Raw genomic sequence first — 20,023 nt, 5'->3', positions numbered from 1 at the left:
GCCGGCTCTGAATGCCCAGGTGGTGTAAAGACTTTGGGGGGATTTTTCTGGGCGGGGGGGGGAAGAGGAGGTTTCTTCTCTGCCTTCTTCCCCTTCCTTGGAAGAAGCTCAAGGGGGCCCAAGTAGTCGTCAGCCAGCAGAGATGGAGTTGAACTTGGTCTCTTGGGAGAGGCTACGGTGGAAGGATTTAAGAGCAGCCTTTTACTCCTGAGGAGAAGCCGGCGGCGGCGACCCCCGTATCCAAGATGGGTTCCCTGGTGAATGTCCTTTTAGCCTTCAGCCTGGTTTGGGGAGCTCTGCTATGCAGAGGTGAGTCCGCAGAGCGAATCTTGGCGTAGCGACTGGCCAGAAGACAGGGTTGCCAACTGACCGGAGAAATGACCTGCCTTTGCTTGCTTCTGTGCATCTCATCGTAGGTTCCTCTAGGGAAATCCGCAGGTGGCATTTTCCAGGGCATGGAGATAGCAGCACCCCCCCATCTGCAGAACAAGCATGGGTTAAAGGCCCAGATGGCAGAGGTGGTTTAAAAATGGCAATCGCAGCCTAATGCAAATGGGTTGGGGGGAGGAGGGCCCCCCATCCCATAAAAGAGGGGGTGCATTGTGCAATTGGGAAATCATCTGGTGTGAAATGCACACATCCGCTTGCGTATCAACCTATGAGATCCAAGTCTAATGAGCTAGTGTAGGGTGTTTGCCTATGGCGAAGAACCAACAGCTCCAGGTGACTATATGGGGGGGGTGATTTTCAGGCCATACGCCTGTTGTAAACTGCTAACTTAAATAGTTTTTGAGTAGACAGACCAGCGGAGTAATGCCGCAGGCTAATATCTGGTGAAGGGAGCTTGACTCTGGAAAGCTTATACCCCAAAAGTACTTTGGGTCTCTAAGTTGCTTCTGGACTGGAATCTAGGCTAATAACGGTACAATCCTAAGAACTATTTCTGGGGAGCAAGCTGCATTGAATAAACCTCAGGAGGATTCTGAGTAGACCTGCTTAGGATTGTTCGCCAAGTGTAGAGGAACTTCTCTGCAAGACATGGTTGGGGTGGGAGGGGGGAGAAGAGAGGCAACTGCAGAGAGGGCTCTGGATCGCTTAAGTAAAGGAGCCTGGCTGCTTTCTGCCTCACCCCCAAATCAGTTTTTATGTCTCCAACCCCCCCCCCAATCAAATGGGTTTATTATTCTCACCTGAACTATTTGCAGATGTTTCCATTGATCATTTCATTTGTGTGGAAAGCAAAACCAGCTGCCTTTGTGATGGGGCAGAAAGAGGGGAAAACCTCTGTCTCAGATCCTAAATCTCCTCTACTGTTTCTCGCTTTAATTCTCCCCCTTCCAGCACCTTATATGCACAGAACCCCAACTGTTATGGGTGGGGGCTGCAGACTGGCAATGCAGGTCGTAAAAGCCCCTTCTCTCTTCCAAGAGATGCATGTCCTCAGGCTGGTGATTTTTTTCCCTGAATGCTGATTGCATCCAACATTTAACCTCTGCTCCCGTTTACAATTTGCGTCTCTTATTATACTATGCCCTGTGATACTTGTTTTCTGTGTGTTGGTTGTTGCAGTGTTATGAATGAGGATGGGGGGGGGGGTTTAACCAGGTCAGCAAGGGTTAATATATGGAGAATTCCTGGGGTCAGACTAGATGACCTTCAGTGGTGTCCTGAATGTATAGCTTGATGAGTTTCGCTTACGCCTCCATTTCTCCTGGCTCCCCACTCGTATGCAAGCTATTGCTCTTTGTAGGTTTGAGGCGGTGGATTTAATTGTATTTAGATGGTGTGGCAAAAGTTTTCCATATAGTCATAATCCTTGAACGATCCCCCACATAAAATAAAGCAAAACAACCCAAGAACAACACACGCAAATCAGAGTTGTTAATCTTTCCCCCTTCATCTCCATTTGCCGCAATTAGATTCCTAGCACAAGTACAACATGAAGAACCAGATCTGGTTCATATCTGTTGACCTCCGAGTGGGAGGTTGTTGCTTTGGCCTCAGAATATACCAGCAGAGTGACATTTATAGAAGGGACATTACCTTTATTTTAAGGAACAGTCTCACTGCTCGAAGGTATCACTGCTAACTCCATCAGATACAAGTTTTCCAATCGCTGCTATCTGTTGGAACCATGGTTGGTATTTTTGAGAGTGTGGTACCTGCCTCTTTTTTTGGGGGGTGGGTAAATTCTTCCCCTGTTGGTGAAGAAATATGAATTTGGAAGGGGGGAAAGCCACTCTAATGCATCGTTGCTCCAGAGCGTGTAGAAGAAGAAGGTATATACCTCTGTGCCCTAAATGGAAAATCCCCTAAATCTGAATGGCCCAGGCTAGCCTGATCTTGTCTGATAAGAACATAAGAAAAGCCATGCTGGATCAGACCAAGGCCATCAAGTCCAGCAGTCTGTTCACACAGCGGCCAACCAGGGGCCTCTAGGAAGCCCACAAACAAGACTGCTGCAGCAGCATTTATCCTGCCTGTGTTCCACAGCACCCTATATAGTAGGCATGCTCCACTAATCCTGGAGAGAATAGGTATGCATCATGACTAGTATCCATTTTAACTAGTAGCCATGAATACCCCTTTCCTCCATGAACATGTTCACTCCCCTCTTAAAGCCTTCCAAGTTGGCAGCCGTCACCACATTTTGGGGCAGGGAGTGCCACAATTTATGCGTTGGGTGAAGAAATACTTCTCAGAAGCTAAGCGGGGTCGGTCCCGGCTAGTACCTGGATGGGAGACCACCAAGGAATACCCGGGTCTCTGTGAGGAGGCAGGCAATGGCAAACCTCAGTGTCTTCTGCCCTGACGTGGATGGCCTAGGCTAGCTCGAACTTGTCAAATCTCAGAAGCCAAGCAGGGTCGGCCCTGGTTAGTATTTGGATGGGAGACCACCAAGGAAACCCAGGATTGCTTCGCAGAGGAAGGCAATGGCAAACCCCCTCTGCTAGTACCTTGCCTTGAAAACCCTGCTGGGTTGCCATAAATCAGCTGTGACTTGAAGGCGCTTTACTTAGAATTTTTTAAAAAATTACATGTTAGGTGTGCTAGGCTCCATCTTCCTGGCCCATGTGGAAGGTGCTTAGAATTTGGCCTAGTATAATGAAGATGCGTCTCTGTGATGGAAACCTCCACCACAGAGACTCTTTAATAGGAACCAAATAATCCCATGCTTTTTTTTTTAAGCCCTTTAACTCTCATTTCCCTGTTTTGCTGTTCTTCTCAGGATGCCGGTGAGTTGAAAAACAGTGCTTTGGATGTAGAACCATACAGTTGGAAGGGGCCATAAAGGCCATCTAGTCCAACCCCCCGCTTAATGCAGGATCAGCCTAGAGCATCCCTGACAAGTGCTTGTCCAGCCTCTGCTTAAAGATTGGCATTGGGTGGGGGGAGCTCACCACCTCCTTAGGTAGGTGATTCCACTGCCGAACAACTCCTACTGTAAAAAAAATTTCCCCTAATATCCAGCCGGTACCTTTCCTCCTGCAATTTTAACCCATTACTGCGGGTCCTCTCCTCTGCTGCCAACAGGAACAGCTCCCTGCCCTCCTCTAAGTGACAGCCCTTCAAATACTTCAAGAGAGCAATCATGTCCCCCCCCACACCAACCTCCTCTTCTCCAGACTGAACATTCCCAGATCCCTCAGCCTTTCCTCGTAGGGCTTTGTCTCCAGGCCCTTGATCATCCTCGTCGCTCTCCTCTGCACCCGCTCAATTCTGTCCACATCCTTTTTGAAGCGAGGCCTCCAGAGCTGCCCACAACACTCCAGGTGCAGAGGACCACGGTGCTTGTGTCCTGGCTTGTAGCTGCTGAGAAGGTATATCAAGAGCAATCAGGTGGGGAAGGATCTTGGCCCCCTGGTTCCTCTGTCTGTTCTGCGGCTGCTGTATTCTCCTCGACCCACAAGCGAATTTATTTCCTGCCTTTATCCTGCTGGCATCGGCAGGGCATGATGTCAGAAGAGACCTACGGTCGCCTTTGGGGGGGCCTGAAATGGTTGCCCCGAGGAATCTCTCTAGAGTGGAGTGCAGGGCGTATGAAATTAATCAGCGCTTTATTTTCCCCTCCCCTGCCAAAGGGGCTTTCAATTGGAACCGGGTGTGCAGCTGAGGGGGAAAGATGCATTAAGATGAGCAGGCCGGCAGCAAATGTTGTTGCTGTTGTGTTAATACATCTTTTGGGTTGTGCAGAGATTACTCTCCTGAAAGCTGCTAGTGCAAAAAAAGAAAAAAAAGAACACCCTGGTGAGTTGGAGCACCGGTGAGGAAAGACTAAAGCTTTTGGGGGATTTACCATCCCCTGAAGGACATTACAATTTTCCATGTAGGGCACAGAGGTGTATAAAACCGTGGATGGAGAGAACTTTTTCCTCCCATGATGCTAGAACTTTGGGTCACCAGAGTTATGGAGAGCCAGCCTGGTGTAGTGGTTAAGAGCAGTGGTCTTTGGAGCGGTGGACTCTGATCTAGAGAACCAGGTTTGATTCCCCATTCCTCCACATGAGCAGTGGAATCTAATCTGGTGAACTGGGTTGGTTTCCCCACTCCTCCACATGAAGCCAGCTGGGTGGCCTTGGGCTAATCACAGCTCTCTCAGCTGGGTGGCCTTGGGCTAGTCACAGCTCTCTCAGCCCCACCTACCTCACAGGGTGTCTGTTGTGGGGAGGGGAAGGGAAGGTGATTGTAAGCCGGTTTGATTCTTCCTTAACTGGTAGAGAAAATCGGCATATAAAAACCAACTCTTCTTCTTTGTCTTCACCCAGTAAAACTGGCAGTAGATTAATGGCATATAAAATTAAGCCCCCCCCCCTTACAATGCATCGTTCACTTGTGGAATTCACTGCCCCAAGAGGTGGTGAGGCTGGCTATCTAAGGTGGCTTTCAAAGACGGAGCCATGGAGAAGTCTTGGGGGGTTATTGGGCAACCTTGACGGCTCAGTGAAAGTGCTGGATTTCAAGGCAGCCAGCCAGCCACCTTAGCTTTGTGTGCAGAAAGTCTCCAGTTCAATCCCCAGCATCTCCAGCTAAAAGCACCAGGGAGTAGATGATGTGAAAGACCTCTGTCTGAGATCCTCGAAAGTCTCTACCTGTCTGAGTAGAGAATACCGACCTTGATGGACCAGTAGTCTGATTCAATATAAGACTTCATAAGTCAGCTGTGACTTGTCAGCAAAATAAAAATGGAGCAATGTCATTCATATGGGGGGGGTGGACTGCAGTCAGTGGAAGAGCCTCTACTTGTGCATGCGGAGGTCCCAGGTTCAATCCCCGTCATCTCCAGTTTGGAAGGACCAGGCAGTCGGGGATGTGAAAGACCTCTTCCCCGAGACTGTGGAGAACTGAAGAAAATGAAGAGTTGGTTTTTATATGCCGACTTTCTCTACCACTTAAGGGAGACTCAAACCAGCTTACAATCACCTTCCCGTCACCACAACAGACACCCTGTGAGGTAGGTGTGGCTGAGAGAGTGTGACCAGCCCAAGGTCACCCAGCTGGCTTCGTGTGTAGGAGTGGGGAAACCAAACAGCTTCACCTGATTAGCGTCCACCGCACATGTGGAGGAGTGGGGAATCAAACCCGGTTCTCCGGATCAGAGTCCACCGCTCCAAACCACCGCTCTTAACCACTACACCATGTTGGCTCTCTGCCACGCTGCTGCCAGTCTAGGTAGACAATGCTGATCTTGATGGGTCTGATTCAGCATACAGCAGTTTCAGGTGTGTTGATATGAGTCTCCCCAACCGTCTGAAGTGGTACAGCTTGATCCAGGCTTACGACCTTGCTGAGATCTCGAAAGCTGTTTTTAGGAAGAGCAGAGGCAGGTCCTTGTAGACAAGGGCTATAAACAACGGAGCCTTGTGAATGCCTCCTGCCTGCTCGGAACCCCTGATGCTGTTGGCAGAAGAAGCATCCGCCAAGGCGCCAGGATGAAGCTTCTCGAAAAGCAGCTGCCGGGAAGACATCACGGCTTCCCATAAAAGAAGGAAAATATTAGATTCTTGCCGGGGAAATAAATGACGCCCGTTTGAAGAAGAAGAAGAAGAAAAGTTGGTTTTTATATGCCGACTTTCTCTGCCACTGAAGGGAGAATCAAACCGGCTTACAATCTCCTTCCCTTCCCCTCCCCACAACAGACACCCTGTGAGGAAGGTGGGGCGGAGAGAGTTCGGAGCGAACTGTGACTAGCCCAGGATCACCCAGCAGGTTTCATGTGGAGGAGCGGGGAATCAAACCCGGTCCTCCAGATTAGAGTCCGCCGCTCATGTGGAGGAGTGGGGAATTAAGCCCGGTTCTCCAGATTAGAGTCCGCCACTCATGTGGAGGAGTGGGGAATTAAGCCCGGTTCTCCAGATTAGAGTCCGCCACTCATGTTGAGGAATGGGGAATCAAACCCGGTCCTCCAGATTAGCGTCTGCTGCTCATGTGGAGGAGTGGGGTATCAAATCCGGTCCGAGTCCACCGCTCCTAACCACTACACTACATTGGCTCTCTTCCCTGCTGGGGACATCTGATTGTCCACTATGTGAAATAGGATGCCGGATGAGATGGACAGTGTGTCTGACCCAGCATAGGGGCTCTTAGGTTCCTCCTGGTTTTGGAACTCTTTCCTGCAGCATCTTCACTCGGCAAAGAGCCTGTTCTATCACCTTGCACTTTTAGTGCTTAAGACCCTTACCATCTGATTTTCTGATTATTTTTTTTTTAAGCTGTGCTTCAGCTTGCTGTTGCTAGCCTTATTTATGTGTTGGGTTTAATTGTTGATATTTTTTTTAAAAATTGTAAATATCTATTTCAAGCCACCTGAGGATTTTATACCAGAAGGCGAGGGTGGACATTTTCTAATTAAATAAGAACGCGCAGTCAGTCCAATTATGCCATAATGCACACTCTGGTGTCAGCCCGGGATCTATTTCTTGTATACCCACTGGCATTATTTAAGCAGCCAGGAAGATTTGGAGTAAACATCTCTAGACTGCAGCTGTATAAATCGCCAATTAGTTGAGGAATCCGGACGATATCCCCCACTTTTCTGGAAGGGCCTTTTTTTCCGATGAAAAACTGGAGAGTCTGGGACTTTTTAGTTTAGGAAAAAAGAAGGCTAGGGAGGGGGTGATAAAGTTTTACAAAATTAGGGTGGGGAAAGTAGATAGAGGAACTTTGTTCTCCCTCTCCCACAATACTAAAACTTGAGGGGCACACAATGAAGTTGATGGGCGATAGGTATAGGACAGACAAAAGGAAAGACACCTTTCTCTGATGAACAATTAAATTGTAAATTAATTTGCTTCCAGGAGAGGTAGTCATGGCGAGGAACACAGATGGCAATAAAAGGGGGTGAGACTGATTCATGAAGAAGAGGAGTTGGTTTTTATACCCCGCTTTTCTCTTCTTTTAAGGAGTCTCAAAGCGGCTTACAATCACCTTCCCTTCCTCTCTGGTTTAGTGGTTAGGAGCGGTGGATTCTAATCTGGACAACTGGGTTTGATTCCCCACTCCGCCACACAAGTGGTGGACTCTACTCTGGGGAGCCGGGTTGGTTTCCCCACTCCTACGCATGGGGGGTGGACTCTAATCTGGTGAACTGGGGTCAATTCCCCACACCTCCACATGAGCGGCGGACTCTAATCTGGAGAGCCGGGTTGGTTTTCCCCACTTTAACACTTGAAGCCCGCTGGGCGAGCTTGGGCTAGTCACAGTTGGGGAAAGGAAGGAGATCATCAGCTGCTTTGAGACTCCTTAAAGGTAGAAAGAAGCAGGGCCTAAACCCCAACTCTTCTTCTTCTTCTTCTGTTCTCCCAGGGCTCCTTCCCCAAATCTCCAGGAGTTTCCCAACCTGGATCCGGCAACACTGCCCTCCCAACCCACCGCCTATGGCCAGAAAGGACCTGGCAGCTCTACCACTCCTAGAGATGCTTGTTTTGGAAGTGGGCTGGCTCGAAAAAGGATAACGCAGGAGGGGGGAAATCCAAGCTGTGAATCTGGAGTGGGCTGGCTGACCAGCCCACTCCAGATTCACAGCTTTGATTCCCCCCCTCCCGCGTTATCCTTTTTTGAGCGGTAAAAATGTGGTAAAAGCCCGAGGAGGATGCGTTGGGCTCGAGATAATTTTGCTCTTGCGCTGCCCGTGTCTGTTCTAGTTAAGAAGTGGAAAGGTTTGTTCTCTCTCTCTCTCACTCTGTGCTCGCTCTATTTTGGGTCAATACACAGCCTCGGGTCCCCCTCCCCCTCCCCTTTCAGCTCTTAACGAATGAGTCGGCCGAGGACGTCAAACTCTTTCTTCTTCTTTTTTTTTTTTTGGGGGGGGGGGCAAAGAATATTAATGTGTTGAACTTGAACCTTATAAATAAAGTGTCACTCACGGGGCTGGAAATTACAGGAATTCCTGGTCTGCCGGTCAAGTCGATGCATTTTGCTCTCTTGGAGCGCACTTTGTCTAATCGTGGCAGCGACAGAACCACTTAAGACATCTGGGAAGGGTTCACTTGGCACCTCTTGGCGTTTTGGGTCACCGGCTTGGGAGACGCCAGCCCTTTTTGAGAGCCTGTATGGTGGTTAAGAGCGAGGGTTTGGAGCGGCGGACTCTGATCTGGAGAATCGGGTTCGATTCCCCTCTCTACATGAGCAGCGGACTGTAATCTGGTGAGCTGGGTTGTTTTCCCCACTCTTCCACATGAAGCCAGTTGGATGACCCTGGGCTAGTCACAGCTCTCGTAGAGCTCTCTCGGCCTCACCTACCTGACAGGGTGTCTGTTGTGGGGACTGGAAGGAGATTGGAAGCTGGTTTGATTCTTCCTTCAGTGGTAGAGAAAGCGGCATATAAAAACCAACTCTTCTTCTTCCTGGTTCTAATCAAACCCAGATCTGTTCACCTCCATCCAGTTGACTGGGTCATCTGCCCTCCCACTAGGGTTGCCAGCCTCCAGGTACTAGCTGGAGATCTCTTGCTATTATAACTGATCTCCAGCCGATAGAGATAAGTTCCCCTGGAGAAAAGGGCTGCTTGGGCAATTGGACTCTATGGCATTGAAGTCCCTCCCCTCTCCAAACCTCGCCCTCCTCAGGGTCCACCCCTGAAATCTCCAGGTATTTCCCAACCCGGACCTGGTAACCCTCCCCTCCCACCATGCCATGGGGCTAAGCAGGTATGGCTCTAGTTAGTGCCTGGTCGTAAGACCAAAAGAATCCTTCATGGCATTTTGTGGCTTAAAAGGGGAGAGTGAGATAAAAGCTTAACAAGGTAAATATGAGCGCTGTTAAGTGAAGTGGCTCTAAACACACACCCAGCGAAAGCAAATCACAAGCCAAAGAATAGCAGCTAGTTACATTTGACATTTATATGAATCCATTGAAGAGGCAGAGAAATTAAAAAAGGGTGAAGGAGGGAAAAAATGAAAAGCTTTTTGGCTTATGAAAAGGGAATGCTTGTTTATAGATTCGGAAAGAACGAATCTGCAGTGGTTTCCCGAGCACGTCTAAAAGTTTAGTTTTATAGCCTGGGAAAAGAGCATCGAAAGTAAATACAAAGCACTTAAGTCTCTTGGGTTTGTGTTTTGTGTAATGGAGGTCAGGATTTAGTACCTGGGTTTTATTTTATTTTTCTTGGATGACGAGTGAGATCGGAAGGGAAGAGACTAAACCTGCTGTGTCTTCATCACCGGGCTGTCTCCAAGGAGGTCCCCCAGTGCTGATAGAAAACCTTCCTCGACATGAAAGCGGCCCATTTTCTGGTTTGGGTTGAGCACCTTTTGCAAACTGGTGAACCCAGAAGACGGCGATGGGGATTTTCAGAGCCCTTTTTATGGCCGACACCTTTGATCAAAGATTCGGAGGAGCTGATCTGGTTCTCTCTTTCCCTCTTTAACTCCCCCCCACCCCAGTGTGGTGCAGCTACATTGGAAACTCCAGGAGTGTTGAGAGATGCTACAATTTTGCAGTTCATTTTTTCTGAGAGCCAGCTTGGTGTAGTGGTTAAGAGCAGTGATTTGAAGTGGTGGACAGGGTTTGATTACCCACTACTCCACATGAAGCCAGCTGGGTGATCTTGGGCTAGCCCCAGCTCTCTTAGGGCTCTTTCAGCCCTACCTACTTCACAGGGTGCCTGTTGTGGGGAGGGGAAGGGAAGGTGATTGCAAGCCGCTTTGATTCTTCCTTAAGAGGTAGAGAAAGTCAGCATATAAAAACCAACTCTTCTTCCTCCTCTTCTTCTTCCTCCTCCCCCCCCCCAGTGGTCAAGTGGCAAGCCTCCAGGTTACTGTAGCAGCTAAGTGATGTACAGTTTCTCTCTAGCCCAGTTATGTTTTAGTTTAAGTGAGTTGTTCTGGGAAAAAATATCACGGAAGTTTGAAAGTAACTCTGTTTTAACTTGCACTATCTTGGTGGTGGTGGAAAGGGCCGTCAAGTCGCAACTGACTTATGGCGACCCCATAGGGTTTTCAAAAGAAGTTATCAAAGGTGGTTTTGCCATTGCCTGCCTCTGTGTAGTGACCCTGGACTTCGTTGGTGGTCTCCCCTCTAAATCCTAACCAGGGCCGATCCTGTTTACCTTCTGAGATCTGACGAGATTGGGCTAGCCTTCTTTGGTGGTCTCCATTCCAAATCCTAACCAGGACTGACCCCGCTTAGCTTCTGAGATCTGATGAGATCGGGCTAGCCTTCTTTGGTGGTCTCCATTCCACATCCTAACCAGGGCTGACCCTGCTTAGCTTCTGAGATCTGATGAGATCGGGCTAGCCTTCTTTGGTGGTCTCCATTCCACATCCTAACCAGGGCTGACCCTGCTTAGCTTCTGAGATCTGATGAGATCGGGCTAGCCTTCTTTGGTGGTCTCCATTCCACATCCTAACCAGGGCTGACCCTGCTTAGCTTCTGAGATCTGATGAGATCGGGCTAGCCTTCTTTGGTGGTCTCCATTCCACATCCTAACCAGGGCTGACCCTGCTTAGCTTCTGAGATCTGATGAGATCGGGCTAGCCTTCTTTGGTGGTCTCCATTCCAAATCCTAACCAGGACTGACCCCGCTTAGCTTCTAAGACCTGATGAGATCAGGCTAGCCTGGGCTATCCAGGTCAGGGCACACTATCCATGCTATCTTATAAGGCTGTTATAAGGGCCCAACCCCCTTCCCGGATGATTTGGCATGCTTTGAACATTTAGGAAGCATTCATAAGTGCCAATGTTGTAATCCACTACACTGTTACTTGAGAGTAAGCACAATCAACTCAACCGGACTTGATTCTGAGTAAACTCAGGATCAGACTTTATTTTCAATGTTTGGCGAGGCTTTCTCCCCCCCCCCGCCCCCTTTGTATTGTTTTCTCTTTGTATTGAGTTGAAACAAAGACTTATCTCTCTGCTGGCACCAAATGGAGAGCAGCAAATAAAATGGGTAGCCACCGTGGAGAAGATAATATGGTATTGACTTCTCAGTAGCGCTAATTTTCATCGGTCGCAATGGGATGGAACAGTGAGGTAGGAGCCAATTGCCACCTGCTGATGCCGGACTGGTGGTTACAAACAGCATTGGTTTGCAAACGCTGACAATTATTTACAGACAGACGGGCCGGGATATGCAAAACTTTCCCTGTTGTTTTTGCAGGTGTTTCTGTCTTTCCAAAAGCGGGTGTGGCATGTTCGGATTTTCAGGGTAGTTAAATCGGATGTTGATTCCTATCTGAATGTAACTTCTCTTAGTGTTGAAAGTATTTCAGAGGGGGCTGCTATGCTTAATCCTTGGTTCCCCGTCTTCCTTAAGTGGTAGAGAAAGTCAGCATATAAAAGCCTCTTCCTCTTCTTCTCCCTCCTCTTCCGCTTCTTCCTCCTCCTCCTCTTCTTTGTCTTCCTCCTCCTCTTCTTTGTCTTCCTCCTCCTCTTCTTTGTATTCTTCCTCCTCCTCCTCCATCTGGTTGATCACTGTGTAGACAGCAGGATGCTGGGCTGAATGGCACGTTGGTCTGATTGAGCATGAATGTTCTTGGGTTATTCAATTAAGAGCAAAGGGGCTGGCATTACAAGAGACTGCACCCCACCTGGAATCTGGGCTGGGACTCCAGGTTCTAGTCGAGTGGAAACCTTTCTTGAGCAAATAGGGCTGCCAAGCCCCCCGATTGGGTTGGGGGATCCCCACCCCACCCGGCAATCAGCTGACTGGTAAGGGGGACTTATCAGCAGCAAGGGAAGACCAGGCCCCGCACAGCAGTGACATCGCTGCCGATGCGGTGACATCACTCCCAGTGCGCACCGGAAGTGATGTCATCGTGCCAATGGGGATTTGGGATGTTCTGGTATTTGGGGCAAAACTCTATGGTAAAAATAGCCTGTACCATTAAGTTTTTGCCCAAACAGTGCATCCTATGTCGCTGGTGACGTGATGATGTCACTTCCACTGTGTGCCAGAAGTGACGTTGCTGTGTTGTTGGTTGGTGGTACAGACCTGGCAACCCGGTGAACAAATCGTCGGTTCTGAGCCTACTCCGCAAATAGCACGAAGCTTTGTGGTTTTGGATGCTTGTTCCTCAAGGGCCGCTGGTGTTCTGTGACTTCATTGCTTTGACAGAGGGAGCAAGTACAACGGAAGATAACAGTATGCATCAGTGGCCAGAGCAGGGCCTCGGAGGAAACTTTCCCAGCAATTCTGGCACCGCTTTGCTAGCGAGTCTCAAGAAATCACATCTATGCCTCTTCTCTTGGGATATATAATTAGTGGGATATTAATGTTTTACTGCTTCCTAGGAGGCCTGTAAAGCTTAATTTGCTGGTGTTTCCAGATTCTCGGTGGAAAATTCTCTATTCCCTAGAATGGAAAATGGATATTTTCTTTGCTTTCAGTGGAGGGAAATACACACAAATAATTAAAAGGTTTGCAGTAGCTGCTGCGATCAAACTAAACAGAACAGTTTAACGACAATTATATCTCTCGCTGATGGAGTGCTGTAGGGCAGAACTACATGTTACTTTAGCAAACATTTTTCCTGGATAATGGGGGATGCGGCAGATGGAGAAGCAACTGCAGGGAAGGATCAGGTAGGCTTCTAATTGCATCTAACGGTTGATGGCTCTGAGTTGAGAGGTTCCATCCATTTATTTGCAGGTGGTCCTGCATTTTACAATACCCCTGTATCGTACACAGGGAGCTGTGATTGCAAGAAGAATGCGTTGACAGTTTGGAGAGAGCTGTGACTAGCCCAAGGTCACCCAGCAGGCTTCATGTGGAGAAGTGGGGAAACCAACCCGGTTCTCCAGATTAGAGTCCACCACTCATGAAGGAGTGGGAAATCAAAGCCGGTTCTCCAGATTAGAGTCCGCCGCTCATGTGGAGGAGTGGGGAATGAAACCCGGTCCTCCAGATTTGAGTCCACCGCTCATGTGGAGGAGTGGGGAACCAAACCTGGTTATCCAGATTAGAGTCCACAGCTCTTAACTACTACACCACGCTGGCTCTGGAAGAGAAAGAAGCCTAATCTAAAGCGTACTTTCCCTATCAAAGTGGCCAGCTGGTCCGTCATCACGTGTGTGGAAGTATGAGGCCTTGTTTCAAGAGGGCAGATGTGTAGAGACAGCTGACTCTATGAAAAGCCATGTGGAGAGTGGGAAGAACGAAGAACAGAGAGAGAGAGGAGGTATCAGAGGGCAGCTCCCAAGTGAAGACAAAGAGAGGGACATCCCATTCAACACTTATACACACTTGGAGTGACGTAGTGCCCCTTATGTCTAGGCATGCTACGGTTACCAACCTACTAGCTGGAGATCTCCTGCTAATACAACAGATTTCCAGCCGATAGGGATCAGTTCCCCTGGAGAAGTTGGCCGCTTGGGCAATTGGACTCTATGGCATTGAAGTCCCCTCCCAAACCCTGCCCTCCTCAGGCTCTGCCCCCAAAACCTCCCCCCCCCCGGTGGCGAAGAGAGACCTGACAACCCTAGAAATACCTGGAGATTTTGGGGGTGGAGCTTGAGGAGGGCAGGTGTGGGGAGGAGCTTCAATGGCGAAGAGGGACCTGGCAACCCTAAGGCATGATGAGTCGCTCATTCCAACATAACTTTAATGAGAAGCTTTGCTTGACCTTTAAATATGGACATCTTGAACTATAATGTCATAAGAGGAAGGGAGGAGGAGAGAGAGTCTTCATACCTTCGGGGAACATTGCTGAGGAGAATCGAAATTATGCAAAGAGCCTGTTTGAAGAATAAGTTATTTTAATTCCCCCCTCTCCTTTTGGCGATGGTTTGATTTTGACTGCCACTTCCAATGTCCTCAGCTATGTCTTCAAAAAAGAAAAAATCTATCTGGTGTCAGTCTCAAGGTGAGAGACTCTGAATTGCAATATGTTTGAAATCCTGGAGCTGATGCTTGCCGTAGGCATTTTTTTTACAGGGTCTGATCCCATAACTTAAATCGATGATGATAAAATATAGGTGGAAATGAAAATCCAGAAAGACTTGAGGCTCTGAAAAATCCGCTGGCTGCAAACCTTTTTGTGAGGGGGAGGGAGAGATGTTGGGGCTGAAATGTTGAGCCTTGATTGAACCTAAAAAATCCACCCCTAAAAAAAGGATATTGCGGAGCTTGAGAAGGTGCAGAAAAGAGCAACCAAAATGATCAGAGGACTAGAGCAACTGCCCTATGAGGAGTACCGGTAGTTAAAACACTTAGGGCTGTTTGGCTTGGAAAGAAGGCGGTTAAGGGGAGACATGATACAGGTCTATAAAATTATGCATGGTATGGAGAGAGTGGGAAGTGAGAAGCTTTTCTCCCTCTCTCATAATACTAGAATGTGGAGTCATCTGCTGAAGCTGGAGGGTGAGAGATTCAAAACAGATAAAAGAAAGTATTTCTTCACACAACACGTAGTGAAATTGTGGAACTCCCTGTCCGAGGATGTGGTGATGGCTGTCAACTTGGACGGCTTTAAGAGGGGAGGGCATGTTCACGGAGGATAGTGCTATCCATGACTACTAGTCAAAATGGATACTAGTCATGGTGCATGCCTATTCTCTGCAGTATCAGAGGAGCATGCCTATTATATTAGGTGCTGTGGAATGCAGGCAGGATAATGCTGCTGCAGTCACCTTGCTTGTGGGCTTCCTAGAGGCCCCTGGTTGGCCACTGTGTGAACAGACTGCTGGACTTGATGGGCCTCAGTCTGATCTAGCAGGGCTTATCTTATGTTCTTATGATGCATACCTATTCTCTGCAGTATCAGAGGAGCATGCCTATTATATCAGGTGCTGTGGGACACAGGCAGGACAATGCTGCTGCAGTCTTCTTGTTTGTGAGCTTCCTAGAGGCACCTGGTTGGCCCCTGTGTGAACAGACTGCTGGACTTGATGGGCCTGGGTCTGATCCAGCAGGGCTTTATTATGTTCTTATGTTCTAACTATGAATGGAGTTGCCAAAAATAATGGCCTGGCTTATTTTGCTTTGGGGCCAATTGCCAGAAAAGCGAGCAGCAGATTAAGAGGCGGGTAGGAAGCCTAATCAGTAGTGCATCTTGGAGAACAGACAATGTTTCTGCAGGGCTCCACCCTTGGATCTGGCAAACGGTCTTTGGGCCCTGCCCTCTGATTCCACTGTTGATTCTGTCTTGGGCTTTGTCTCTTGAGCTGCTCAGGTGCTAGAACTTTTTGATTGTAAAAACCAGTATCTTTATGGGCCAAAGGTGCTCGATTCACACATAGCGCCATGTTTTCAGGGATAAAGCATCATTGCCTGTCTGCATGGAGAAAGCAGCTGGGCACAAAGTTGCCAACCTCCAGGTAGTAGCTGGAGATCTCCTGCTAATTACAACTGATCTCCAGCCAATAGAGATCAGTTCCCTGGAGAAAATGGCCGCTTTCGCAATTGGACTCTATGACACAGAAGTCTCTCACTCCCCAAACCTCGCCCTTCTCAGGCTCCACCCCAAAAACCTTCCATCGGTGATGAAGAAGGACCTGGCCACCCTACAAATACCTGGAGATTTTCGGGGTGGAGCTTGAGGAGGGTGGGTGTGGGGAGGGACTTCAGGGGGGTGCTATACCATGGAGTCTGCCTTCCAAAGCAACCGGTTTCTCTATGGCAACTGATCTCTTTTGCTTGGAAATCAGTTGTAATAGCAGGAGATCTCCAGCCACCACCTGGAGGTGGGCAACTCTACCTAAAGGTGATGCTTCTCACTTTTACAGTCCTTTACTACCTTGGATCCACAGACCTTATAGATCTTCCTCCTCTGAATTAATTGGGCAGAGGATAACCTATAGGGTTGCCAGCTTTGGGTTGGGAAATGCCTGGAGTTTTTTGGAGCGGAGCCTGAGGAGGGTAGGGTTTGGGGAGGGCAGGGACTTCAATACCATAGAGTCCAATTGCCAAAGCGACAATTCTTTCCAGCTGAACTGATCTCTATTGGCTGGAGATCAGTTGTAATAGAAGGAGATCTCCAGCTAGTACCTGGAGGTTGGCAACCCTATATCCAGGTGAACTGAGCTCTATTGGCTGAAGATCAGTTGTAATAATGGGAGATCGCCAGCTAGTGCCTGGAGGTTGGCAACCTGAGTTACTTTTGTTCAGTCTTACTCTCAGAAGCCTTTAAGCAACCTTGTCCTCCTCCCGCCCCCAACCAAATGCAGTTGGAAAACCTCCATATTATAGCCTGAGTTACCTCCTTGTGGGGTATCCAGTCCTTCTCTGTTCAGCTCAAAGGTGAAGTGGTTTGCGGTGAGAGAGTTCAAGAGATCGTACGTGAACCAGAATATAAGTAGCGAGCAGCTACTCCGAGTTCATCATTGGTACTAAAAGAGGCAGGAGTTTGAGTGTAGGAAAGCGGGTGCGCGGTCCTGTATGTAAAGACGGTGTCATAAAGCATCTCTGAAAGGGAGATACTTGAAGGTATGGCCCTTTGCGACCTTTCTCCACTTCAGAAGGACACCTTGCTGGCTCCTTTATACTTTTGGCTTTCCAGATGTCTGCCTCCTTATGAGGCGGGTTCACGGAAGGCCACGGTTCTTTGCTGACCATAGAGGGCGGGGGTTAAGGAGACCCCTGAGAAAAGGTTTGGCTGCCGGGCCTTGAACTCGCAACCTTCAGAGCTGCTCACAGCTGGCCACGTAGAGAGATTTAAGATTCAAAGAAACTTTCCTCGCCTGATGTGCTCATTGGGGGAAAATCACTTCCTTCCGTCAGTTCCTCATAGAATCATAGAGTTGGAAGGGACCACCAGGGTCATCTAGTCCAACCCCCTGCACAATGCAGGAAATTAACAACTACCTCCCCCCCACATCCCCAGTGACCCCAACCCTTGCCCCGCAATGCAGGATCCCAGAATCAAAGCACTCCCGACAGATGGCCATCCAGCCTCTGATTAAAGACCTCCAAAGACGGGGACTCCACCACCCTCCGAGGCAGTGCATTCCACCATCGAACAGCCCTCACCGTCAGAAAGTTCTTCCTAATGTTTAGGTGGAATCGCTTTTCTATTAGTTTAAATCCATTACTCCGTGTCCTAGTCTCTGGAGCAACAGAGAACAAGCTAGTTCCCTCATCAACATGACATCCCTTCAAATATTTAAACATGGCTATCATGTCTCCCCTCAACCTTCTCTTCTCCAAACTGAACAAACCCAACTCCCTAAGTCTCTCCTCATAGGGCATGGATTCCAGACCTCTGACCATTCTGGTCGCCCTCCTCTGGACACGCTCCAACTTGTCAACATCCTTCTTAAATTGTGGATCCCAAAACTGGACACAGTGTTCCAAGTGAGGTCTGACCAATGCAGAATACAGTGGTAGTATTACTTCCCTTAATCTAGACATAATATTCCTATTGATGCAGCCCAGAATTGCATTGGCCTTCTTAGCCGCCATATCACACTGTGACTCACGCTCAGTTTGTGGTTCACTAAGGCTCCCAGATCTCTCTCACGTGTACTGTTGTCAAGCCAACTATCTCCCATCCTGTACCTGTGCCTTATGTTGTTTCTGCCTAGGTGAAGTACCTTACACTTCTCCCTATTGAAATCCATTTTATTACTTATGGCCCAGCTCTCCAGTCTATCAAGGTCACTCTGAACTCTGACGCTATCCTCCGGAGTATTAACTACCACTCCTAACTTGGTGTCATCTGCAAATTTGATTAGCATGCTCTCTTGGAATAACCATGTCTGAAGAGAGTTGTGCAACCAGGGCTGGAGAGGGAGCATTTGAATGAGGCTGAGCTGAACTCATTCACAGTTTGCTTTGAATATTTTCTGACCGCTTCCAAGCTTGCTCTCTTTCTTTTTTTTCCCCATTATTTTTTTTTAACACGCTTTGAGGAATGGTCGCCTGTGGTTGCTTTACACTGTCTTGATTTGCTTTCAGTTTTAAGTGACTTCACCTAACTTCATTGAGAATGCGATGGAATTTGTGGTACAACCCCTAATCAACAACAAAGTCCAAGCTCTGCTCAGGACCTGAGTTCGATCCCAATGGAATTCGGTTTCAGGTAGCCGGCTCAAGGCTGACTCAGCTTTCCATCCGAGGTTGTTAAAATGAGCACCCAGCTTGCTGGGAGTAAAGGGAAGATGACTGGGGAAGGCACTGGCAAACCACCCCATGAACAAAGTCTGCTTAGGAAACGTCGGGATGTGACGTCACTCCAAGGGTCAGGGATGACCCGGTGCTTGCACAGGAGACCTTTACCTTTTAAAAAAAATAACAGAATTAAGTACCCAAATGTCAAGAAAAAATCAACATCCAAGGCCAAGGTTATACAATATAAAGGTTATCTCAATACAAAATATGTATATATTTATTACAGGCTAAAATCAATGACATGTATATATTTGGGGAGTGGCTGTGGCTCAGTGGCAGAGCATCTGCTTGACATGCAGGAGGTCCCAGGTTCAATCCCTGGCATCTCCAGTTAAAGGGGCTAGGCAAGGTGGTGATGTGAAAGACTCCTGCCTGAGACCCTGGAGAGCTGCTGTCGGTTTGAGTAGACAATACTGACTTTGGTGGACTAAGGATCTGATTCAGGATAAGGCAGCTTCATGTGTTTGTGTGCCCTGTGGTAGCCTACCAAATCAACCCGTTCATGTAAACATACAACACAAATGGGCATACAATCCCAGAATTAGACTTTGACCAAATGTGTTTTGCCAAATGGCCTTCTTTAGTGGTCAAAACAATCACAATACAAGACTAAAAATATACATGACTTTCTAAAAATCTTTGACTGTAGGTACGTTGTGTTCTGCAAGACTTCCTCATCTGTTTTAGGCTTCCATACAAATGGGCAGCTAATCCCCATATGTGTTTCCCTCTTAAATGAGAAATGCTATATTACAGCCATAAATAAAATGGTCAACATATCATAGTCATAAAGATGTCTCAAAGTCTGAAGCAGCTGTAAAGTAATAAGGTCAGCTGAAGGGGTGGGGTAAACCCGGAAGTGATGGGGATGCTCTATCACATTCCTCCAAAACTCTATGGAAACCATAGAGCATCCCCGTCACTTCCGGGTTTACCCTGGAAGTGACGTTATTGTGCTGATCCCCCCCACACACACACACACACCACCACCACAATGAAGCTCCCGCTGGTGGTAGAGGTAGAGAAAACCGGTATATAAAAACCAACTCTTCTTCTTCTTCCCTTCCCATCATAGAATCATAGAGTTGGAAGGGACTACCAGGGTCATCTAGTCCAACCCCCCTGCACAATGCAGAAAAATCACAACTACCTCCCTCACCTTCCAGTGACCCCTACTCCATGCCCAGAAGATGGCGAGAAAAACCCTTCAGGATCCCTGGCTGATCTGGCCTGGAGGAAAATGGCTTCCTGACCCCAAAGTGGCGATCGGCATTTCCCTGGGCCTGTGAGAAAGGGCCACGAGAGCCGAACAGTGATGCCACCCTTCCTGCCCTCCCTCTCATGGTCTGCCTAAGTTCACGACAGCAGCTCTGTAGCGTTGAGTGGGTCGCCACAAGGTGCGCTGCTGAGCAGATCACACTATATCTGGTTCAGGTCCCCGCTAACCGGGGTTTACCCTTTCGGTAGCCCATTTGG

At 48.4% G+C, this 20,023-nt stretch overlaps 1 protein-coding gene across 1 annotated transcript in view; it reads left to right on the top strand.

The window, feature by feature from the left end:
- Nucleotides 1-245: 245 nt before the first annotated feature.
- The window catches only part of TMEM132C (transmembrane protein 132C), a 201,691-nt gene continuing 181,913 nt past the window's right edge, over nucleotides 246-20,023 (top strand). The window contains exon 1 of the mRNA XM_056859083.1: nucleotides 246-309. Coding sequence (XP_056715061.1) covers nucleotides 246-309 — 64 coding nt within the window. The remainder of the gene's footprint in view (nucleotides 310-20,023) is intronic.

Source organism: Euleptes europaea, chromosome 13, assembly GCF_029931775.1.
Source record: "Euleptes europaea isolate rEulEur1 chromosome 13, rEulEur1.hap1, whole genome shotgun sequence".
NCBI classification, from domain to species: domain Eukaryota; kingdom Metazoa; phylum Chordata; class Lepidosauria; order Squamata; family Sphaerodactylidae; genus Euleptes; species Euleptes europaea.
The sequence above is the reverse complement of the archived record's forward strand: the minus strand, read 5'-3'. Positions and strand labels throughout refer to the sequence as shown.